This window comes from Protopterus annectens, chromosome 12.part0 (assembly GCF_019279795.1).
Source record: "Protopterus annectens isolate FY-2018-M chromosome 12.part0, PAN1.0, whole genome shotgun sequence".
Classification (NCBI taxonomy): Eukaryota; Metazoa; Chordata; order Ceratodontiformes; family Protopteridae; genus Protopterus; species Protopterus annectens.
In genome coordinates this window covers 172,540,592-172,561,042 of record NC_056746.1, presented here as the reverse complement: position 1 = coordinate 172,561,042, position 20,451 = coordinate 172,540,592, and the positions used below count along the sequence as shown (strand labels likewise).

The window sequence follows — 20,451 nt, the reverse complement described above, 5'->3', positions numbered from 1 at the left end:
CGAGGGCTCCACAACCAGTAGATCAACCTCTTCCGGCTCCAAAGACTGGACAGGTCTCGGAGGAGGAACGGATGGAGATAATGGGAGGCCTTCAAGTTTCGACACCAACTGGGTGGAAACCGAAATAAGCTTGGATAGGGACGAATGTTCCAATAACTTCTGCACCACACGGTCCACATTGATATCGGAGAGCTTAGAAGAACGGGTCGAAGGAACCGAAGACGGAGCCTACCTCAACAGTGTCGAAGGAGGGAGCTCCATCACCGGTTCCAAGACTCGAGGCTCGGAAACTGACACCAGTTGAACACTCGGCCCCGAAGTCTGTGGAACCGGTGATCTAACTTTAGTGGAAGAGCTCCGAGCCGATGACTTGGGCTCCGACGTCTTCGATTCCTTCGAGGACTTGGATGCCTGGTCAGAAGCATCCAGAGCCTCCTGAAAGGAAGGTTTTAATAAACCCCTGTCCATTAATTTCCTGCGCCTATCTGTCATGACCCTCCCACTGAAAGAATGACAAATAGAACAGTCTTCTTGCAGGTGGAGAGGGCCAAGACAGTAGACACAGGAAACATGGTTGTCAGTTACTGACATTTTTTGCCCACACTGGCAACGCTTGAAACCTGATTTGGTCTTTTCAGACATGTCAAAGCAAGTATAAATATAGTCAAATCCAGAAAAACAGTCAAGTCCGGTAAAATTGTCAAATCCAGTAATGAGTCAATCCAGTTGTCAAATCCAAAGAGTGGAGGTAGGCCCCGAAGAAAACTCTGACTAAGTTTTATAATTTAAACGGAACCGAGATTTCCCTATACCTTACCACACTCACACAAACTTTTAGTTATGTACTCACCATAACTTCAGATGTTTGGGATCCATCTCGCCTACATTCTGACTGATGGGTTCGGAGCCGATCCCTCGGCTCCGACTCGGCACGCTTATGCCAAAGAGCGAAGTCTCTTATTGGCTGAGCTTATTATATCCCAGGATGCACCACTACCAGTCCCCCAGATCTAGTTTGTCCGCATACATGCACACATGCATACCCTGCTTATATAACATCGTCAGATGAAACAAGATAAAACAGTAGAACTCAAAACCGTTCAATCTCTTCTGATCTCCAAGGCAGGGGGAAGGAGGGTGGGTATTAGGAATGTAGGCGAGATGGATCCCAAACATCTGAAGTTATGGTGAGTACATAACTAAAAGATGTTATGTGATCCTATCTCGCCTACAAACACTCCTGAGTACCGTGGAACCAAATGATGCTCGTCCTTTAGATGCCACATCCAATTTGTAGTGGGAAATGAAAGTGTGCGGATTGGACCAAGTAGCCGCAGCACAGATTTCCGATATAGCGAGCTTGGAATGAAAAGCTATAGAAGTAGCCATAGCTCTGGTAGAATGAGCTTTGATAGATGTTGTAAGTTGCTTATTCGAAGAAGAATAAGCCTGAGTTATGCAATCTCTGATCCATTTTGAGATAGTAGCTTTTGTGATGGTTTGGCCCCGTTTATTATCTGAGAAGGACACAAACAACTTGTCTGACTTACGAAGTTGCTGAGTCCTGTCTAAATAGAAGCGTAATTGCCTGTGAACATCCAATTTATGAAGAGTGTATTCTGCTTCACTGGAGAATTTTGGGAAGAAAACTGGTAGCTCTAGAGATTGTTGTAGGCAGAAACTAGAACAGATCTTTGGGACAAAGGATGGATTAGGCCTAAGTGATACTCTATCCTTGTGGAAAATCAAGTACGGTGGCTTAATAGACAGGGCTTGAAGCTCTGAAACTCTTCTTGCAGAAGTAATTGCAACTAAGAAGGCAGTTTTCCAAGACAGATATTTTAACTCGCATGTAGCAGCCGGTTCGAAAGGGGAGATGTTGTCTTGAAGCACCAAATCAAGATCCCATGGAGGTGCAGGATGAAAAACTGGGGGTCTTAATAGGCTCGCACCTTTAATGAAAGTTTTGCATAGTCTGCAGCTCATCAAAGGAGGATCCATGGATTCGTGGAATTTAGAGATAGCCGCTAGTTGGACTTTAATAGTTGAGACAGAAGATCCCTGATTAAACAGGGATGTTAAGAATTTCAAGACGTCTGGGACAGGAGCAGTGATAGGGTCTAAGCCCTTGAGTTGAGCCCAGATAGCAAACCTCTTCCACTTACTAAGGTACAATTTGTTAGTGGTGGGTTTGTGGGCCGAAGATAAAATGTGAACAACTTCCGGGTCTAGTTTGTGCCTTCTAACTAAAGTCGGAAGTGGAGGAGCCAAGCTGTCAAATTCAAAGATTGAAGGGACTGATGCCGATGTCCCGACTGATGGATTAACAAGTCCGGAATTAGGTCTAAAGTCCACGGATCATCCACTGCATGCTTCTTCAGGTAGGGAAACCATACCTGACGAGGCCAGTATGGGGCAATCAATATCATTGAAGACCCCAGTTGAGAAGCTTTTTGAATAACTCTGGGAAGAAGCGGAATTGGAGGAAAGGCATAAAGTAGTCCTGTTGGCCAAGGTTGTGCTAGAGCATCCATGGCTGGTACTCCCTGATGTGGGATCAAGGAGAAGAACCTTTGGCACTTGGTGTTCAGTGGAGTTGCAAATAGGTCGCAGCACGGCGTCCCCCATCTCCTGAAAACCTGAGCTGCTACTGTGCGGTTTAGAGACCATTCGTGAGGAGAGAGAATTGTCCTGCTCAATTTGTCTGCCAATATATTTGACTTTCCCGGGATGTGGGTCGCTACCAAGAAGCGGTTGGTAGCTACAGCCCATTCCCACACTCTCATGGCCTCTCTGCAAAGGGGGTATGATCTGGTCCCTCCTTGTTTGTTCAGATACCAAACCACCGACATGTTGTCTGTGTGGATGGCGATGATGCCCTGAGGAAGAAACTTGTGTAAGGCTTGTAGGGATAGAAGTACAGCCCTCATCTCCAACACGTTGATGTGGAGAAGAGCTTCATCTGGAAGCCAGGAGCCCTGAACTAGCCTGCCCAGACAATGCCCTCCCCACCCTATCTGGGAGGCATCTGTCGTCAGGGTAACCACTGGAGAGGGGAGAACAAAGGGTTTTCCTTGATCCAAATTGGATGTCTGAAGCCACCAGCGAAGGTCCCTTTTGCATATTTCCGTAATCATGATGTGATGATTGACGGGAAGATCCTGAAAGGACCATTGAGTTGACAAGAGCCACTGAAGAATCCTCATGTGTAATCTTGCCAGAGGAACTAAAAGAACCGTGGCAGACATTGAGCCTAAAACTTGAAGAACCATCCTGGCTGGGGCTTTGGATCTCGAGATCAGAGCTTGAACTTGGCCCTGTAAAGTTTGGATCCTTTCGGCAGGAAGAAAGACCCGCAGCAATCTTGAGGCTATCTCTGCTCCTATAAACTTTATGCGTTGAGAGGGCAGCAAGACAGACTTTGACCAATTGAATGTAATCCCCAGGAAATACCCAGGGAGATGGTGGCTTTGAGGTTGTCCATTAGTAGATGCCTGGTGGTGGCAGTCAGGAGCCAGTCGTCGAGATAGGGAAACACTTGGAATCCAAGACTTCTCAGGTGAGCCGTCACTACTGCCAAACACTTGGTGAACACCCTGGGGCTGTGGTGAGACCAAAGGGCAGAGCAAAATTGGTAATGACTGACTCCCAGGCTGAAGCGCAGATACCTCCTGGACGCCTGATGTATCGGTATGTGATAATAGGCGTCCTTGAGGTCTATGGAGCACATCCAAACATCCTTCTCCAACAATGGGAGAATGGATTGTAATGTGACCATTCGGAATTTGGATTTCGTGACGGATTGGTTCAGTCTGCTGAGATCTAATATTGGTCTCAGGTCCCCTGTCTTTTTTGGCACTAAAAGAACCTGGAGTAATTTCCTGATCCGATCTGGTCTGTGGGGACCGGTTGGATGACTCCTTTTTCTAGCAGCTTTAAAGCTTCTGCGGCTGCCATTTCCCTTTGACTGGGTGGAGGGTCCGGGATTCTTTTGGACGGTGGGGGCGAGTATGTGAATGGGATGGTGTAACCTCCGGCAATGATCGAAGCACCCATCTGTCCTGAGTGATTGACTCCCAGGCTTTTAGGTGCTTGGCAAGCGACACCCGACTGGCTCGAGCAGCACAGCCGGGCAATCCCTCATGACGTGTGGGAGGCTGAAGAGCCACGAAAGGACTCGCGGTCTCCAGAATTGCGGGGCCCTCTGCCGCCTCTGGGACGCGTCTCCCTGAAAAATTTCCCGTCCTCTGCCTCTGGAAGGGAATCTTCCTGCTGTTGGGAGAAAAACTTGCGAGATTTGGAACCACATTTTCCCACCTCCTTTAGCCTTGGGGTAAGGCCGAAGGGAGTGGAATAACGGCACCTACGGCAGATAAAGTTTTTCCCTCTTGCTCACAGCGGGTAAGGGTGTCTTTAACCTTGGGTCCAAACAATGAGGACCCATCAAAGGGAGCGTCGGCGAAGGAAGACTTGAAGGCCTCCACAAACTGACACAAGCGGAGCCAGGCTTGTCTCCATAGAGCCACGCCTGTGCCTGCCTCTACCCGCCCTTCGGCCGCATAGGAAATGAGCCTCATGGACGAGTTAGAAATTGACGTAAGGATAGCCAACTGAGAGCTAACCGACTGGGCTAGCTGCTCAGGTAGGTTACCCGCGAGGGAATCTGACAACTCCTTGACCAGATCCCTCTGAAGCCTGGTAAAATGTGCCAAATAATTCAGAGACCTTAAAGTAAAGGCCGCTGAAGTCAGGGTGCGCTTCCGTACCTGTCCATACTCCTAGACTCCTTATTAGGAGGATGGACAGACGTTGAAGCCTCTGCCACGTCCTGTTGTGTAGCAGATGCCACCACCATGGCATCTACAGCCACGCCTTTAGTGAGGAACTCCTTCTCGGGGAGCAGACAAGAATTTATTTGGACGAGAAGGGACTGGTTCCACGGTATCTGGATGTTCCCACGCCCTTGACAAACCAAATCCAGAAGCTCGTCAAAGGCGGAGACACCCAGGAGGCGGAGGGCTGAGCCCCAAAGGCCTTGAGGAGCACTGACTCGTCAGCAGAGGGGTTTGGATATCCAGCCGCCTCGTTGTTTGAGGATCTCTAAGATGTCTGCAAATGAGACATCATCCGAGGACGACTTGGGACCCCTCTGCATCATCCAGATCAGTGTCTGATGTAATAGACTCGGGGAGTCCACGTGCTTCCTCTTGCACGATCTCTTCCTTGGGGTTCCTCCGAAGACAACTCGAAGAACCCTCAGGAGGAGGGGAACCCCACTGGGGTAACCTCAGGCCCAGGGCTCCGCTGACTACGGACAGGGAACTGCCAAAGACCCAGTCTCCACGCCCAGGAAGGTGCCGGTAAAGCCGGAGAGATGGCGAAGAGGACTTGGCCAAGGCACTCCTCATGGCTCTGAAAGCCGGACCCCAGAATCCTGGGAGTGTCCGGTCCCCGAGCCGTGATAGCCGACGGAAGTCCCGCAGCGAAGCACCGAGGGAGGCTCGGAACCGAGCATAGGTCCCGAAACATCACCCCGGGTCCAGCCGAAGAAGTCCAGCGTACCAAACTCGGACCCGAAGGCCGGGTTGGAGTAAGGGTCGGAGCCGACCCTGAGATCTCCACCGGCTCCAACAGCACCTGCTCCGGCGGAGCGAAGCAGTCGGAGGAGGAATGGCAATGGGTGGACCAAGGTCATCGGCTCCGAAGCCAACTGGGTCGGAACCGAAACAAATTTTGGAAGACTGGAGACTGGAACAGTCTTTGGAGCACCCTGTCTATATCAGAATCTGACATCCTCAAGACCGAGAGGAAACAGAGCGGGTTCGACGGCCTCTCCAACGGCCCCAAAGGGCTAGGGGACCGGCTCGGCGACTCGATGAGTATCGGCGCCGAGGAATACATACCAGATTCCATCGGTGCCGAGGTGGGCTTCGGCGCCGAGGAGGAAGTGTCTGAGCGGGCAACCTTTGTCGGCTCCGAGAGCAGTGGAGCCGACGAAGGTGACCCGCCTCTCGATGCCCCAGCCATCGGCTCCGAAGCCAGAGGAGTCGATACTGGTGGCATCGAGGCAGACCGTTCCGACCTCGGCTCCGAAGTCCTTGGAGCCGAAGGAAAGGCCTGCCTATGTTTCTTAGTGGTCGGATCCGACGGACTGGTTGGAACCGACGCCCTTTTCTTTTTGGCCGGAGAAGGAGAGGATGCCAAAGCTTCTTCGAAAGAAGGTTTAATTAATCCCTTAAGAATTAATTTATTTTTCCTCTCCTGGAGGACCCTTGAGGAAAAAGCGTGACATACGCTACATGATTCCTGTAAATGTTTTGCCCCTAAGCAATACACACAGAGCGAGTGATCGTCCGTGATGGACATTTTGAAACTACATTTTACACATTTTTTAAAGCCCGAAGGCCTAGGATTCTGAGACATTATGGGGGGAATTCAGTAATCTGACTGGAAGAAATACAATTACTGCCCCTAAGTATAGGCTTACAGTTATCACTCATAAAAGACAGGGACTTTGAAACCCTGTAAGAACAAACAGCTACCAAAACTTTAAAGCCTTTTACTATATATAAAATATAGAAGGGTTGAATAACCGGAAGGCCCTAGATGAAAGGGGCCTACCAAACACAACCAGTCAGACAACAAAATTTCACAAGAAATTCAAACCAACCACACAACAATGTAAGAATAGCTGTTAAAACAGCTTTTTTTGAAAGAAAACAGCAAAATTGACAGAAAAGTTAGTCAAAAAATAACTACTCAGCTCAGCCAGCTCGAGACCACGTCTTCGCAGGTTAGCGCAAAGCGAGATCTGGGGACTGGTAGTGGTGCATCCTGGGATATAATAAGCTCAGCCAATAAGAGACTTCGCTCTTTGGCATAAGCGTGCCGAGTCGGAGCCGAGGGATCGGCTCCGAACCCATCAGTCAGAATGTAGGCGAGATAGGATCACATAACATCTATTATTAAACAGTTTCTAATACTAAAGTACCAGAGAAAAAGCAAGAATAAAATTCTAAATCTTATCTGAGGTGCTCGAGCTCGACCCAGTGATCACGCAGCTGCAGCGGCAAACTAGATCTGAGGTAAAGGCAGAGGGGGATTGTGGGTATTAGGTGATCTCGAGCTTCTTCTCGATGCAGAGCTTGCAGGCGGCCGACACGGAGCCGAGGATCGGCTCCGAACCCATGTGTAAGAACCAAGGCGAGATTGAACACTCTCACATGTAATAACTACTACTGGATCCAATATCTTAGTTCTTGGGGCCATCAGATCCGAATGACTCGGAAGCAAGAGGTCACATTGGAGAAGGAGCTACAGGACAGAAGGGAGAATGTATGCTCATGGATCCAGAAGGGGACGGAGCTGGCAACACCCCATCTGGATCTGTGTCTTGAGAAACTGTCTCATAAGTCTGTCCACCTCATGCTTGGACAAGCTCCGAGAAGACATGACAGAAAAGGAAGCTGATGGTGGCCTGGACACTCTTTTGTAAGAGGCCTCCTTGAGCGGAGACCTCTGCGCCAAGACACCTGGCTCTGAAGTGACAGGGAGGAAGCACAGGGGCCGAAGGAGGAGAGATCAGGGCTGTCGGTTCTGAAGGTCTCAGATCTGAGGTTTTTCAGAGCCTTTTTTTGGCAGCTCAGAGGAGGATCGTTCTGGGAAATATCTTCTATCTTCCCTGGCCTCCGTATGTTTCTTGATGGGGGTTTGAGCTCCTGAAGTGGAAAGTGCAAAAGGAGCAGGAGAAAGAAGCAAGCCCTTTAAGTCAAGCTTCTTTCCTATGGTCCATGAGCGCCCATGGATTAAAGCCTTCACAAATTTCACAAGAGCTGTCCAGGTGTACTGGGCCTAGACAGTAAACACACTCCCTGTGGGCATCAGATAAGGGAATATTGTGCCCATAGGAAGTGCATTTTTTAAAGCTCAATGGTTTATCAGACTTCTCAGCCATGATAAACCAACAAGTAACAAACCTACCTACTGAAGAGAAAGAGGGAAAGGAGAAGAAGTAAAGGACCATATATAAATTTAAGAGCTAAGAAGTAAAAAGGGAGGAGAGGATAGTAAAATAAGTCAAGACAAACAGACTCAAGGCCGACTTTTACAGGAGCTCTACAGAAGTGGAACCTTGATGCTTTTCAGATGAGCAGCAAATGAGATCTGAGGCCATCTGGGGGAATGAGGCATTATGGGATGGAGAGGAGGAGCTCGAGCTTCAGATCCTACGCTTGTAAAGCGGCCGAGTTGGATCTGAAACTCAGAGGAGCGAATGAAAATGACAACATCAGACCCAAAGTTATAGCTGCTGGATCAGACTTTGGATGAGTGTATAAAACTTTAAAAGACTGAAGAACTTTATACAATCTATCAGCCTTTTCAGGGGCAGCAGACTGACTGTCAGGAAAATTGCAGGCAGTGACACACACATCCTCCTAAACTAACAGCACTTGATGGATGGGTGAAGTTTCTGGAAGTTCCATATAATAATCCATGGTATTTTTAAGGGACTGAGAAATGTCAGTGTTCTCCCACTGAAAACTTTGGCACATTCTGTAAATAGTCTCAGAGAAAGAAAAACCTCCACAGGTAGAATCAGACACTGTTCTCTTCTCTGAGTCTGAATCAGAAATCTGAGGAGAAGACCTAGAATCTGTCCCTTCATCTTCCTCTCCAGGTTCGGAATCTTGAATATCTTCAGGAAAAAGAGGTATTCCCTTTCTTTTACCAGAAGTCACCTTATAAGAAGGTTCAAGAGCTTGAATTAAACCCTGAGCGAAATCTAGCAAGGTACTCATATCTAGAGAAATTTGAGGAGTAGATAACATGTTTAGTTTTCTGTTTCTTTTTCACAGGAAAAATGGGGCCAACAGTGTTAATGGCAGCAGCAGCTGATGGACTGGACCACCAGAAGGAAAGAGATAGGGCAGTAGTATCACCAAACAGTATATTAGAGTAACCACACCATAGTCATGCCAACTTTAAGTACTGCAGAGTTCTAGAGGGCATATAAAGAGATGGACATTAGCCTGCTTAAAGGAGTGAGTCCAGAGGAAAGTACAACATAAGGCTGACTATTACTAGTGACAAGAGGGTCTACAGATTTTCTCACTAAAGACTAGAAGAGATTGAGCGGACCTGATGCATATGTACAAAGTAAAGTGAAGGAGATGTGAAGAGGTCACTGTGAAGAGGGAAAGACATAGTCAACAGATTAGGGACTGTGTACTGTATGGATCTGCAAAACTGCTTAATGTGGAGAAGTTTAAACCTTTGTAATGGACTACAGGAATATGTGCAGGAGAAGGAATCCACAGAAGCATTCAAGAGTATATGGATTTGATTGAGAATGGAGGGAGAAAGGGATGGACAGAAGAATCTTAAATGAATTTAAAAGGAAGACTAAATAAACTTACTGTCACTTGTCATTTAGCAAACGTAACGCAATGTGAATACAATAAAATCCAAGAAAAGAAGATGCAGACTGTAGTCTAGTATGAAGAGTAGAGATCTGGGCATCAATGGCATATTAGTCAATTTATTTTCTTTACCTCCTTACGTTAACTGGTGGCCTCATAAAACACTATATTTTCTCATTACTAACAAACTGTAATCTGCTCAGTTTCATACTAACTGGGTAATATTATTTTTTAACAGTTTTTCTCTATATATTTTAATCAGTTCTAAAGCTGGTTGAGAACAGTTTCAAAAATGTAGCACTCTGTATTCTTCTTGCAGACACTTCAAAGAATTTATTGTAAAATGGTAATTCCCAAGAGGATATGCATCATGAAGATTTTCATGCACTGAAGATCATTGTAATGCTTGTCTTCAAAACTGTTATCTGTAGATAAATGGCAGGTAAGGTGGTTGAAAGGACAGACCAAGGTAGAATGCAGTTAAATGAGTGGGCAGGTTTCACATGTATCACTTAATGCCAACTCCATTGGCTACACGTTTAGCAAATATGTGACAAGCAGATGACAGATTAAAGAAGTATTGTGGACATGTAGTTAATGTGTTGATTGAAAAAATATGTGGTAGAAATTATTATTTTTTTATTTCTAACAGGACCAGAGCCATTTTTGTGGAATTCACCCAGTATAACGCAAATGTTGATCTGTATGCTTTGGTAACTATACTTATGGAATTTCCAGTACCAGGTGGTGCCATGTGCACTCTTGATGTGAAACCCTTTGCATTACTAAGGCTCAGCAATGGAGTTCATCTTCTGCTAATCATGATGGTAAGTTTTTTTATAATTATTTTGTTGGTCTCGTGTAGTTACTGTATTCAATTGAGGGATATGAGTTGAAGGCCTAAGGTTTTACATTTCATGGTGAGAGCTGCTGAAGTGTAAAAGCACCAAACTTACAGAAGAACAACTGAGTTTGCCCAGTAACCAAAAGCTAGAATTAAAGCATGCTGATGTTTGTTGATATATTTACAGTTTGTAGACTCTATCAGGATAGTAGAACAGTTTAGCTGCAGCATTTAGAGATGCACAGAAGTTGACCTTGTCAGTGTGGTGCTCACATCCCAGTTCTCGCAACATTGCCAAGCTGATTTTGCAGGAGGTCAGTTAAAGTAGCCACAGTAGAAGAAGGCTTATGCTTATTAATACCTATCAATTTATTTGCTCAAGAATTCTGGGCAAAGCCAAAAATAATATGGGGGGGGGCAAATGGCCAAACTCAGGGACAATTTTTAAATATTAAATATGACTCCATCTAATTCATTTAAAAAGATAATAAAACATATTTTGTATCAACGTGCATTTCTAAACAATAAGAAGTATGAAATTTTAATGTCTAGCATCACCGACTATCTGTAATCTTCAGTAGTTTACCAGAAATTCATTTTATGAGGGGATAGAGCAAAAAATATAAGGCAAATCAGGCAGCTGAGAGGTTTGTGCTTACTATATTTACTGTACTGTCTTGCTGTAGAAAGAAAAGGCATAATCTTTGTCAAAAAGTGCCGCTTGAGTGGTCAGAAGTGGCAGTGTGGATGCCCGTGAGCAGCACAAATGAGGATGGCAGATACTGGTTTGTCGGTTACATGCATAACATGTCTTACTTCGAGGCACATTTTGGGAAGGGAGACAAACAAAGCAAAAAAAATTCCTTAATGTTACAGAAAATCGGCACTGTGATTGCATTTCTCCTGTGTATGTCCTGAGAACAATTGCACCATCTAAATGTTAGCCATTTAATAAAGGCTTTACTAAATAAAATAAAAAGTAACAAACTGATACCCTGGCAGTATCTACACATGGTCAGTTTTGATCAGTGTACCACCCTGGCAAACAAATGTAAAATAAAAAAAAATCCAGTTTATGGAATTAACTGATTCACCTCAGCCTGTTTGCTTGGGCATCCAAGAGCATACCGTACAGACAAATAATGACTTTTTTTTACTCAAGGATCTTTTTCAAATGTATGAAATGATATGCAGTATTTACATTCCATTTCTGCATCTTTCGATGTTCATTTGACATGCATTGCCATATTGCCTTATCTTCCCATAAAAATGACTTTTATGGGAAAATAAGTTTTTAAACAATTGCAATTTCACACTTGGCAGTCATGCAGTTACCACTATATAGACATGAGGGGTGTGACCAATTGATGCTTTTCTGGGGCAGAAAACAAAGATAGGCAAATTAAAAAGAAAACACAAATATATTTGAAATCAGTTCAACAGAATGCCTGGGTCTGCTCTTCTGTTTAATCTTACTTCATTTAACCATAGACAAACAATTAGTAGAATAGCTGCTACATTTCAGCAGCTTATGTCCTTCTTATTGCTTGGTCTATGCCCTCACCACCCCGGTCGTAACCATTTCACCTTTCAGCACTGTAAGTTCAATGTTTTCTGCTGAATGGAGAAAATGTTTGCCTTAATTATTGCATGAAAACATTCTTGCTAGCCCTCCATTTACCATAATTACACTAGGCACCCCAAATTACAAGATTAAACTTCTAACCATGATGATGTCAGTACACTTTCTGCATCTGGCAAGTGATCTAAATAACCATTTTTTTTTATTTTTAATTTAAATGGATGGAAATTGATTACTGCTCTTGTTTAGAAAATAATACGGACTTGAAATGCGGATTCCTTTAGTGGCAGATGATTGTCGCTATATTTGGTAAAGTAGAACAGACATTTGAACTTGATTTTTAACACTCACACAGGGACACAAGGTATTAACTCCTCTTCACTCTGTAATGCAACTCTGAAGTCACCAAACTTTGAGGCAAGTAATGTTACATATGATGGGATGCCAGTGCAATCTGGCAGGCTTAATAGGCTTCAGTAATTTGGTTGCCCATTACCTTAGCAACAGCCAGAGTATTTAGCCAGTAGCCATTCATTTGTCAAAAATACTAATCTTGTGAAGGACTAACCTGACAGCACTAAAGTAACTAGTTGATAGAGCAAGAAATAGTTGCCATGGTAATTCTCTGTGTCTTCTCCTTTCTCACTCTTCCTCTGTAAGGTCCTCCCGGTAGTGGTAGATGTCTGTTTTCCATTTTCCATCTCACAGAATGAATGTCATCATTTATATTTTTACAGGTCAGACTTTCCGAATGGGTTGATGTTGTTTGACCCATACCAACAAACTAGCTTCTAAAGCAAAGATCTGCCTTGAAAAGAAATGCACAAGTAAGAAAATAAATATGCAGCACTGCAGGGTACGTTAAGATATATTTTACTAAAACTGATGGTAAACTATAAATTACAACCAGCAGCTGGTTTTGTTTACAAAATGGCATCAACAGATTAGAAATACATTTCTATACAGCACCCTTAGCCATATGCACTCCAATCTGTGCTCTACTTTTTAAGCAGCAATACATACAGTTTTCAACAGTCCTTTAAATAACTCATAGCCTTCCTATTTGAATAAATAAATATATATACATACAAAATGTCTAGTATTTTTTGATATTTGGTATTTCATTTTACTGTTTTAAGACATAGCAGTCCATCACACATTTTTTGCTTCAACAAAACGTTTAAATTCCACCCAGTCTGAAACAGTTCCACTGTCTCATTGTTTCCCAGCACCTCAAAATGCATCTTTATCTGCCAAAGCATGAAACTATTCCCTTGAGTACACTGACACTCACACCACTAGTACAAAGTGGTTAAAACTGTTCTGCAGAAAAATACAGTCCATTTATTAACAACACAAAACAAATTCAAATAAATGCTTTTGCGAGGGCAAGCTTTACCTGCTGCCATTTTGAGGGGCTGCCCTTTCACACTCCTATATGTTCTTAAAGTGAATGTTAAGAAATTCAAAATTTTACTTTCACTATTGGCTGGTGCTAATCATAGGAAGACAAAGGGCTTTAGAAATGTTGGCACATTTTAATGATAAAGCATTCACTGAATATTTTCTAAGATCCTAACTGTTGCTGACATAAAAATGACCAGTTCTTAGAAACTATTTACATTCACACCTCTCAACCTCTTAGTACAAGAAATCCACACAGAACCTAAAATAATGGGGGTACAAGGTCACAAAAATAGGGACAGATTTTAAATATTGCTCCTATGAACTTAGAAAGTTACTAGAATAACAAGTTTTGTGCCAGCATGCACTTTCTGAGGAATATGAAGTATGAAACTCAAATGTGTGTCATTATTTAGTGACTTAATAGCGCAGTGATTTGCCAGAAAACCACAAATTTTATGAAGAACTGGCCAAAATATGAGGCTGAAGTTGAGAGGTATGTTTACAGTGCCTACTACGTCTTCCACTGGTTCTGGAACTCCTGGGTAACAGATTAATAAAATCTCCTTTGCAGTCAGCTGTAGCTTTTAAAATACATACCCTTAATCTTTTCTCTGGTAAATGTTATAGAAGCTAATACTTCTTTTCCAGTACTTTCAGTGTAGTGTATGTTTTGTCATTAAAATGAATACAACCAGTTAAAGTTTTAACCTAATAAAAATTCCTATAATGAGCCCACCTGCCCCCTTGCATTCTCTTCACAGTGACGGAGAAAAGAAAAATCTCAAAACCAAAGTCAGTCGTTGCTAAAGCTGTAGTAGAAATAGTACTGGCAGTGATTTTGTTTGAGAGAAAGTACAACTCATCCTCCAAAAATACGCTGGCTACATTAAATTGGATATATTGACCAGGTCGTGGCTGAATAGGGTATATGTACCAGCCTTGTTAAAATGTTAAACGGTGCTGGCTCATGTAGTAACCTCCTCTGTTTGTGAAGATGGAAAATTAGACTAGAAAAGGGGAAATTATGCAGTGGGAAGTAATACAATGTATTAAAGAAAGAAGTGTGCTAATCAAGATGGCAGACTTAATGGCTGTACAGGTGCCTTGAGGCTTAAAAGAGACAGTTCATAAAATATATATATATATATATACACACAAACACACACACACACACACACACATATATATATATATATATATATATATATATATATATATATATATATATATATATTTATTTATTCTTGGAAGCATTTATTTTCTGAAAGCACTATGGTGGTGGTAATTTGTAGCAAAAATAATGGCTTTAATAGAGTGTACAGGGCAGTTTCCAGTGGCAGTGTCTGCAAACTTTTTTTAAAGCAACAATTATGACTATAATTTTTAAAGAGACTTTCTATTGAGATATTGCAATTCATCACAGATATTGAAGTTATGCATGTTAAAAAATTGTGTATTTGTCAGAAGAAATTAGCAGTCACACATAGCAGTTAATATGCAGTGGAGATTTGTGCATCAGGAATCAGGTTGAGCAACAATCAGTAATGTTCTATGCATGATGTTCTTCGTGTTTCACTGTTGCAGTCATCACACTTGGGTTATCTGCCTGCAGGTAGCCCTCAGTCGGCCCGAATACCAAAGTCTTGGGATTTCTGCGTCAGTTGCTGTCGCCTCTTCCATGACGTTAGGATGTCAGGGGTATAAAACATGCAGCCGACGCCATTGCATCAGTTTTTCTTGCCGCGTGGGAGCCCGAAGCAGAAGCAGTTTGCAAGTGTTGGTCTGCCGCTACCTGAAATTTTCATTGTTCGAGTTTCAGACCTGAAGTCTTCTAAAGCCAAGTACCCCATTGCCAATGGGGATCCTTTTTTCTTGCTCTAATCGATATCAGAAAAAGTTAACAATTGTCTTGCCTGTGGAAAGCAAATACCTCACAGAAATTTTCACTCTTACTGCATCACCTGTTTAGGCCCAGACCACGACATTCCTTGCTCTAGGTTTTGTGCCCTGTTTAATGCACGAACTATTCGTCGCTAAATTCGTTCACTCTCTGTATTCCGAAATGGCTTCGAAAAGCCATCTGACTATGATCTTCCAAAAAAAATGTAAGGATAAAGACAGAGACAGACCGCATAGGCCAGTACTCAGTGAGGCACCTTCGCAGCCCCTGATACACGCTTCTACAGATTTGCAGGCCTCTGCTGAGAGTCCAGTATGCCGCGAGATGCTTCTCTGACTATGGAACCTGCGGATGTCTCTACCTTGTATGGGTCCGGAGTCGCTGTGCAGGCACCAGCTTCTGAGAGTGTATTCCGACCTTCCGATGTTCGTATTAAACTGACATCTTCCTTTTTGACTAAAACTACCGAGTTTTCTCAGGCCCTGAGGTCGCACTACGCCTAGAAAACCGACAACTAAAGCACATGCTCAAGCCCCCATCCCACATAAACAAATGCTTAGATTGGCTGAAGACCTTATAAAAAGAAGTTATGTTCTTACCATAACGTTCCATGTGAATTGTTCATCTCGCCTTTGTTCTTACACATGGGTTCGGAGCCGATCCTCTGCTCCGAGTCGGCCGCTTCACAAGCTCTGCATCTGAAAGAAAGCTCGAGGCAAAGTCTATATCCCATGATCCTCCTCTACCATCCCTCAGATCTAGTTTGCAAAAACCCAGAAAGGAACAGTACTCATCACTGCGTCTAACTCTCATACAATCACATCCACTAGAAACTGAATACTATAAGAACCACCCCCAGGTAGGCAAATAGAGAATAGTCTGCTTACTCAGGACTAGGTAGAGAAGGCCATCTAGACAAACCAACCAGACACTAGTCATACCCATTCTTCCAGAACGTGGTGGGGGATGGAGGGAGGGATTGGAAGAACAAAGGCGAGATGAACAATTCACATGGAACGTTATGGTAAGAACATAACTTCTTTATGTGAAATTGTTCGATCTCGCCATTTATTCTTACACACGGGTAGCGTCCCTAGCTCCGTTATCCTGGGTGACTTATGGAAGAATGTTCCTGAGTACAGTGGAACCAAATGATGTTCTGTCCTTGGAGGACCTGTCTACTTTGTAGTGAGTGACAAAGGTATGAGGTTTTGCCCACGTAGCCGCTGCACAAATAGTATCCAACGGGAGAAGAGCGGCATGGGCAGAAGACATAGAAACGGCCCTGGTAGAATGAGCCTTAGGCTTGAATGGAAGTGGTTGCTTTGAAGCAGAATACACAAACTTTATGCAGTCCGAGAGCCATTTGGATAATGTCTGCTTGGTTACTGCCATGCCTTTCTTATTTTCTGCGAAAGAGACGAACAGTTGGTCTGATTTTCTATATTCCTTTGTCCTGTCCAGATAAAATCTCAATTGTCTATGCACATTCAACTTGTGTAGCATGTATTCCAATTTGTTTGAATGATTTTTGAAAAATGTGGGTAGTTCAATAGATTGATTTATGTTAAGAACTGAACATACCTTCGGAAGAAAGGACGGATTAGTACGTAAGGAAACTCTATCAGGGTGAAAAACCATGTATGGCGGTCTGACTGACAGTGCCTGGAGCTCTGAAATTCTACAAGCCGAGGTAATGGCGATGAGAAACAAGGTTTTCCATGACACATATTTAATTGTACAGGTTGACGCTGGTTCAAAGGGTGGTAGCATAAGCTGAGACAACATCAAATTCAAATTCAGTGGGGAGATCGGTTCACGAATGGGTGGTCGGAGGTGGAAGGTACCCTTCATGAAAGCCTTACAAAGCCTGTGAGACATGATTGAAGAATCCCCTTCACCTACATGAAAGTTTGATATGGCCGCTAACTGTACCCTTATTGTAGAAGTAGAGGCCCCTTCATGAAAAAGCATTGATAAACATTCTAGAACTTTGTGTATCGGGGCTGTAAAGGGATCTAATCCTTGTGTTGACGCCCAGCAAACAAAACGTTTCCACTTGCTCTTGTATAGTTTCCTGGTAGAAGGTTTGTGAGAAGAAAGCAGGATGTGCTGTACTGAAGGAGACAAAAACTTCAACCTGGCTAAGTTGGGAAGTGGAGCAGCCAAGCTGTCAATCTGAGGGATCGTAGGGACGGATGAGGAACTCCCAACGAGTGAGTCTAAAGGTCTGGCTCCGGGTCCAGAATCCATGGTTCCTCCATCAGGTGGGCACGAAGGAAGGGAAACCAGATCTGTCGAGGCCAGAATGGTGCTATGAGTATGATCGTCCTTTCCAGGTTCTTGGCTTTCTGCAGAAATTTGGGAATCAAGGGAACAGGAGGGAAAGCATACAGGAGACCCGGGGGCCATTCGTGCACTAGTGCGTCCCTGGGGGCACCCCCCGGAGGGGGAAGAAGGGCAAAGTAGCTTCTGCATTTGGCATTCAAGGGGGATGCAAAAAGGTCGCAGCAAGGCTGACCCCATCTGCGGAAAATCCTTTCTGTCACTAGGTTGTTCAGGGACCACTCATGAGGTAACAGGATGGCTCTGCTCAGCTTGTCCGCAATGACGTTGGATGACCCCGGGATGTGCGTTGCTATCAGAAAATGACCTGTGGACGCCGCCCATTGCCAAATTCTTAGGGCCTCTGTGCATAATGGATAAGATCTGGTTCCACCCTGCTTGTTTATGTACCAGACCACTGACATATTGTCCGTCTGAACGGTCACTGTTCCCAGAGGTAGAGAGTCGTGAAAGTGTTGCAACGCTAGGAACACTGCTCTCAGCTCCAGAACATTGATGTGCAGGTTGTACTCTATCTTGGACCACTCTCCTTGGACTGTTCTCCCCTGAAAAAGTCCCCCCCACCCCATCAGGGAAGCGTCCGTGGTTATTGTGGCTATAGGACTGGGTAATACAAACGGATGACCCATCGTTAGGTCCTGGCTGTTTAGCCACCAATGAAGAACCCGCTTGCAAGAATCCGTGATCGAAATGTGGTGGGACAGAGGAAGTTGTTGGAATGACCATTGCGCGAAGAGTAGCCACTGGAGGATTCTCATGTACATCCTGCCGAGGGGAACTGCAATCAACGTGGCTGACATCAAGCCCAGTTCTATTAGCACTTGTGCCGCTGAAGCTTTCCTGCTCCGAATCAGAACAGCGACCTGGTCTCTGAGGGTGATACTCTTGCTTGTGGGAGTTTGATTAGCATTGTAGTAGTGTCTAATTCCGCCCCTATGAATGAAATATGCTGCGAGGGCGATAAGGCAGATTTTTCGAAATTGATTGAAATCCCTAAACAGGAACAAAGGTTGATCGTGTATTCTCTGGCTTGCAGTAGACGATGCTTGGTGGTGGCAGTGAGGAGCTAGTCGTCCAGATATGGAAACACCTGGAATTCTATCTGCCTCAGGTGAGACACCACTACTGCCATGCATTTGGTGAACACCCTGGGGGCTGAGGTGAGAACAAAGGGCAGTGTTCGAAATTGGAAATGACTGGCTCCCAGCCGGAAGCGCAGATGATCCCGGGAAGCTCTGTCTATTTTGATTTGGTAGTAAGCATCCCTGAGATCTATAGAGCACATCCAATTGTCCTTCTGTAGGAATGGAAGGATAGATTGTAGCATGACCATCTGGAATTTTTCCTTCCTTACGAAGGTATTGAGTTTGCTGAGGTCCAAAATTGGCCTCCAGTCCCCTGTTTTCTTTGGAACTAAAAAGAACCTTGAGTAAGTTCCGGATCCTATCTGGTCCACCGGGACTGGCTGGATGACTCTTTTTTCGAGCAGCCTTTTTATTTCTATGGCTGCTTGATCTCACAGACTGGGTGGAACATCTGGAAATCTTCTTTGATGGAGGGGCATTGTGATGAAGGGAATATTGTATCCTCTGGTTACTATGCTTTTTACCCAAGAATCTGTAGTAAGACTTAGCCAGGCGTCTGGGTATAAAGCTAAGCAACCCCCGACTGCCTCCAGAGTATGACAGTCGGGCCTCCCTTCAGGAGTGCTGGAAGGGCTTCCCAGGGACACTATCCCTGTCGCCCTGGTTCTGCGGACCCCCTCTGCCGCCTGGGCGGCGTCTTCCATTTCTGCCTCCTCCTCTGCCTCTGGAGGGTGCGTCGCTCTGTGTGGGCTGGTAAGATCCCTGAGTCTTATGGAACCACATTTTTCTGCCTCTTTGCCCTTTGGGGTATGGTCTGGTCGGGGCGGAAAAACAGACCCCTACGGCAGACAGGGTCTTACCTTCTTGCTCACATCGAGTGAGAGTCTCCTTTACTTTGGGGCCAAACAGGGTGGCACCATCAAATGGGGCATTGGTAAAGGAAGACTTGAAGGCTTCCGCAAAGGAGTAAAGGCGCATCCAGGATTGCCTCCGTAGAGCAATCGCTGAAGCTGCAGCCCTACTCGATCCTTCGGCTGCATATGAAATAAGCCTCATGGACAAGTTTACTATCGACGTGAGGGTGTTAAGTTGTGCTGTTACCTTTTCGGAGACAGCAGCATCTGTGTTACCCTGGAGAGTATCTCCCAGCTCTTTAATGAGATCTATCTGAAGTTGTGTAAAATGCATGAGGTAGTTCAGCAAACGCATGGAAAAAGTTGCTGAACTAAAAACGCGCTTCCCGTATCTGTCCATAGTCCTGGAATCCTTATTAGGAGGATGAACAGAGGAAGATGACTCTGACATTTCCTTCTTCGTGGCTGCCACTACCACCATAGCATCCACTGGGACTCCTTTTGTAAGGTAAGCCTTGTCTCGGGGAGCAGTAATGTATTTGTTCGCTTTCCTAGGGACTGGTTCCACTGTATCTGGGGTCTCCCACGCCCTTCGAGCTATCAGCTCCATTAGTTCATCGAAGGGCAGGGTCACCCAGGAGGTAGAAGGTTGAGCCCCAAATGCCTTCAGCAACACCGATTCGTCCTCAGTGGGGGCAATGGTCTGCCAATCACCCCTCTGTTTCAAAATCTCCAGAATGTCAGCAAAAAAGACATCCTCTGAGGGGGACCGCGGGGACCCCTCTGGCTCCTCCAAATCTGTGTCTGATGTGAGTGATTCTTGTGGAGAATCAATGTGCCTCCTCTTGCACAATCTTTTCCTCGGGACTTCATCAGAGGGGGCATCTGGTGAGGCCTCCGAGGAACAGGGGACACCCTATGGGGTTGGCTGAGGCATTGGGTCTCTATGCTTGGTTGGGATCGCTGGTGCAGAAACAGAATGCGGCCCTCTAGGGGAAGGAGAAGATAACTCCG

General features: G+C 44.8%; 1 protein-coding gene across 1 annotated transcript in view; it reads left to right on the top strand.

Annotated features, from left to right (window-relative positions):
- PKD1 (polycystin 1, transient receptor potential channel interacting) overlaps positions 1-20,451 on the top strand; it is a 2,476,043-nt gene that overhangs the window by 2,280,874 nt on the left and 174,718 nt on the right. Inside the window, exon 46 of the mRNA XM_044088902.1 lies at positions 10,072-10,246. Coding sequence (XP_043944837.1) covers positions 10,072-10,246 — 175 coding nt within the window. The remainder of the gene's footprint in view (positions 1-10,071; positions 10,247-20,451) is intronic.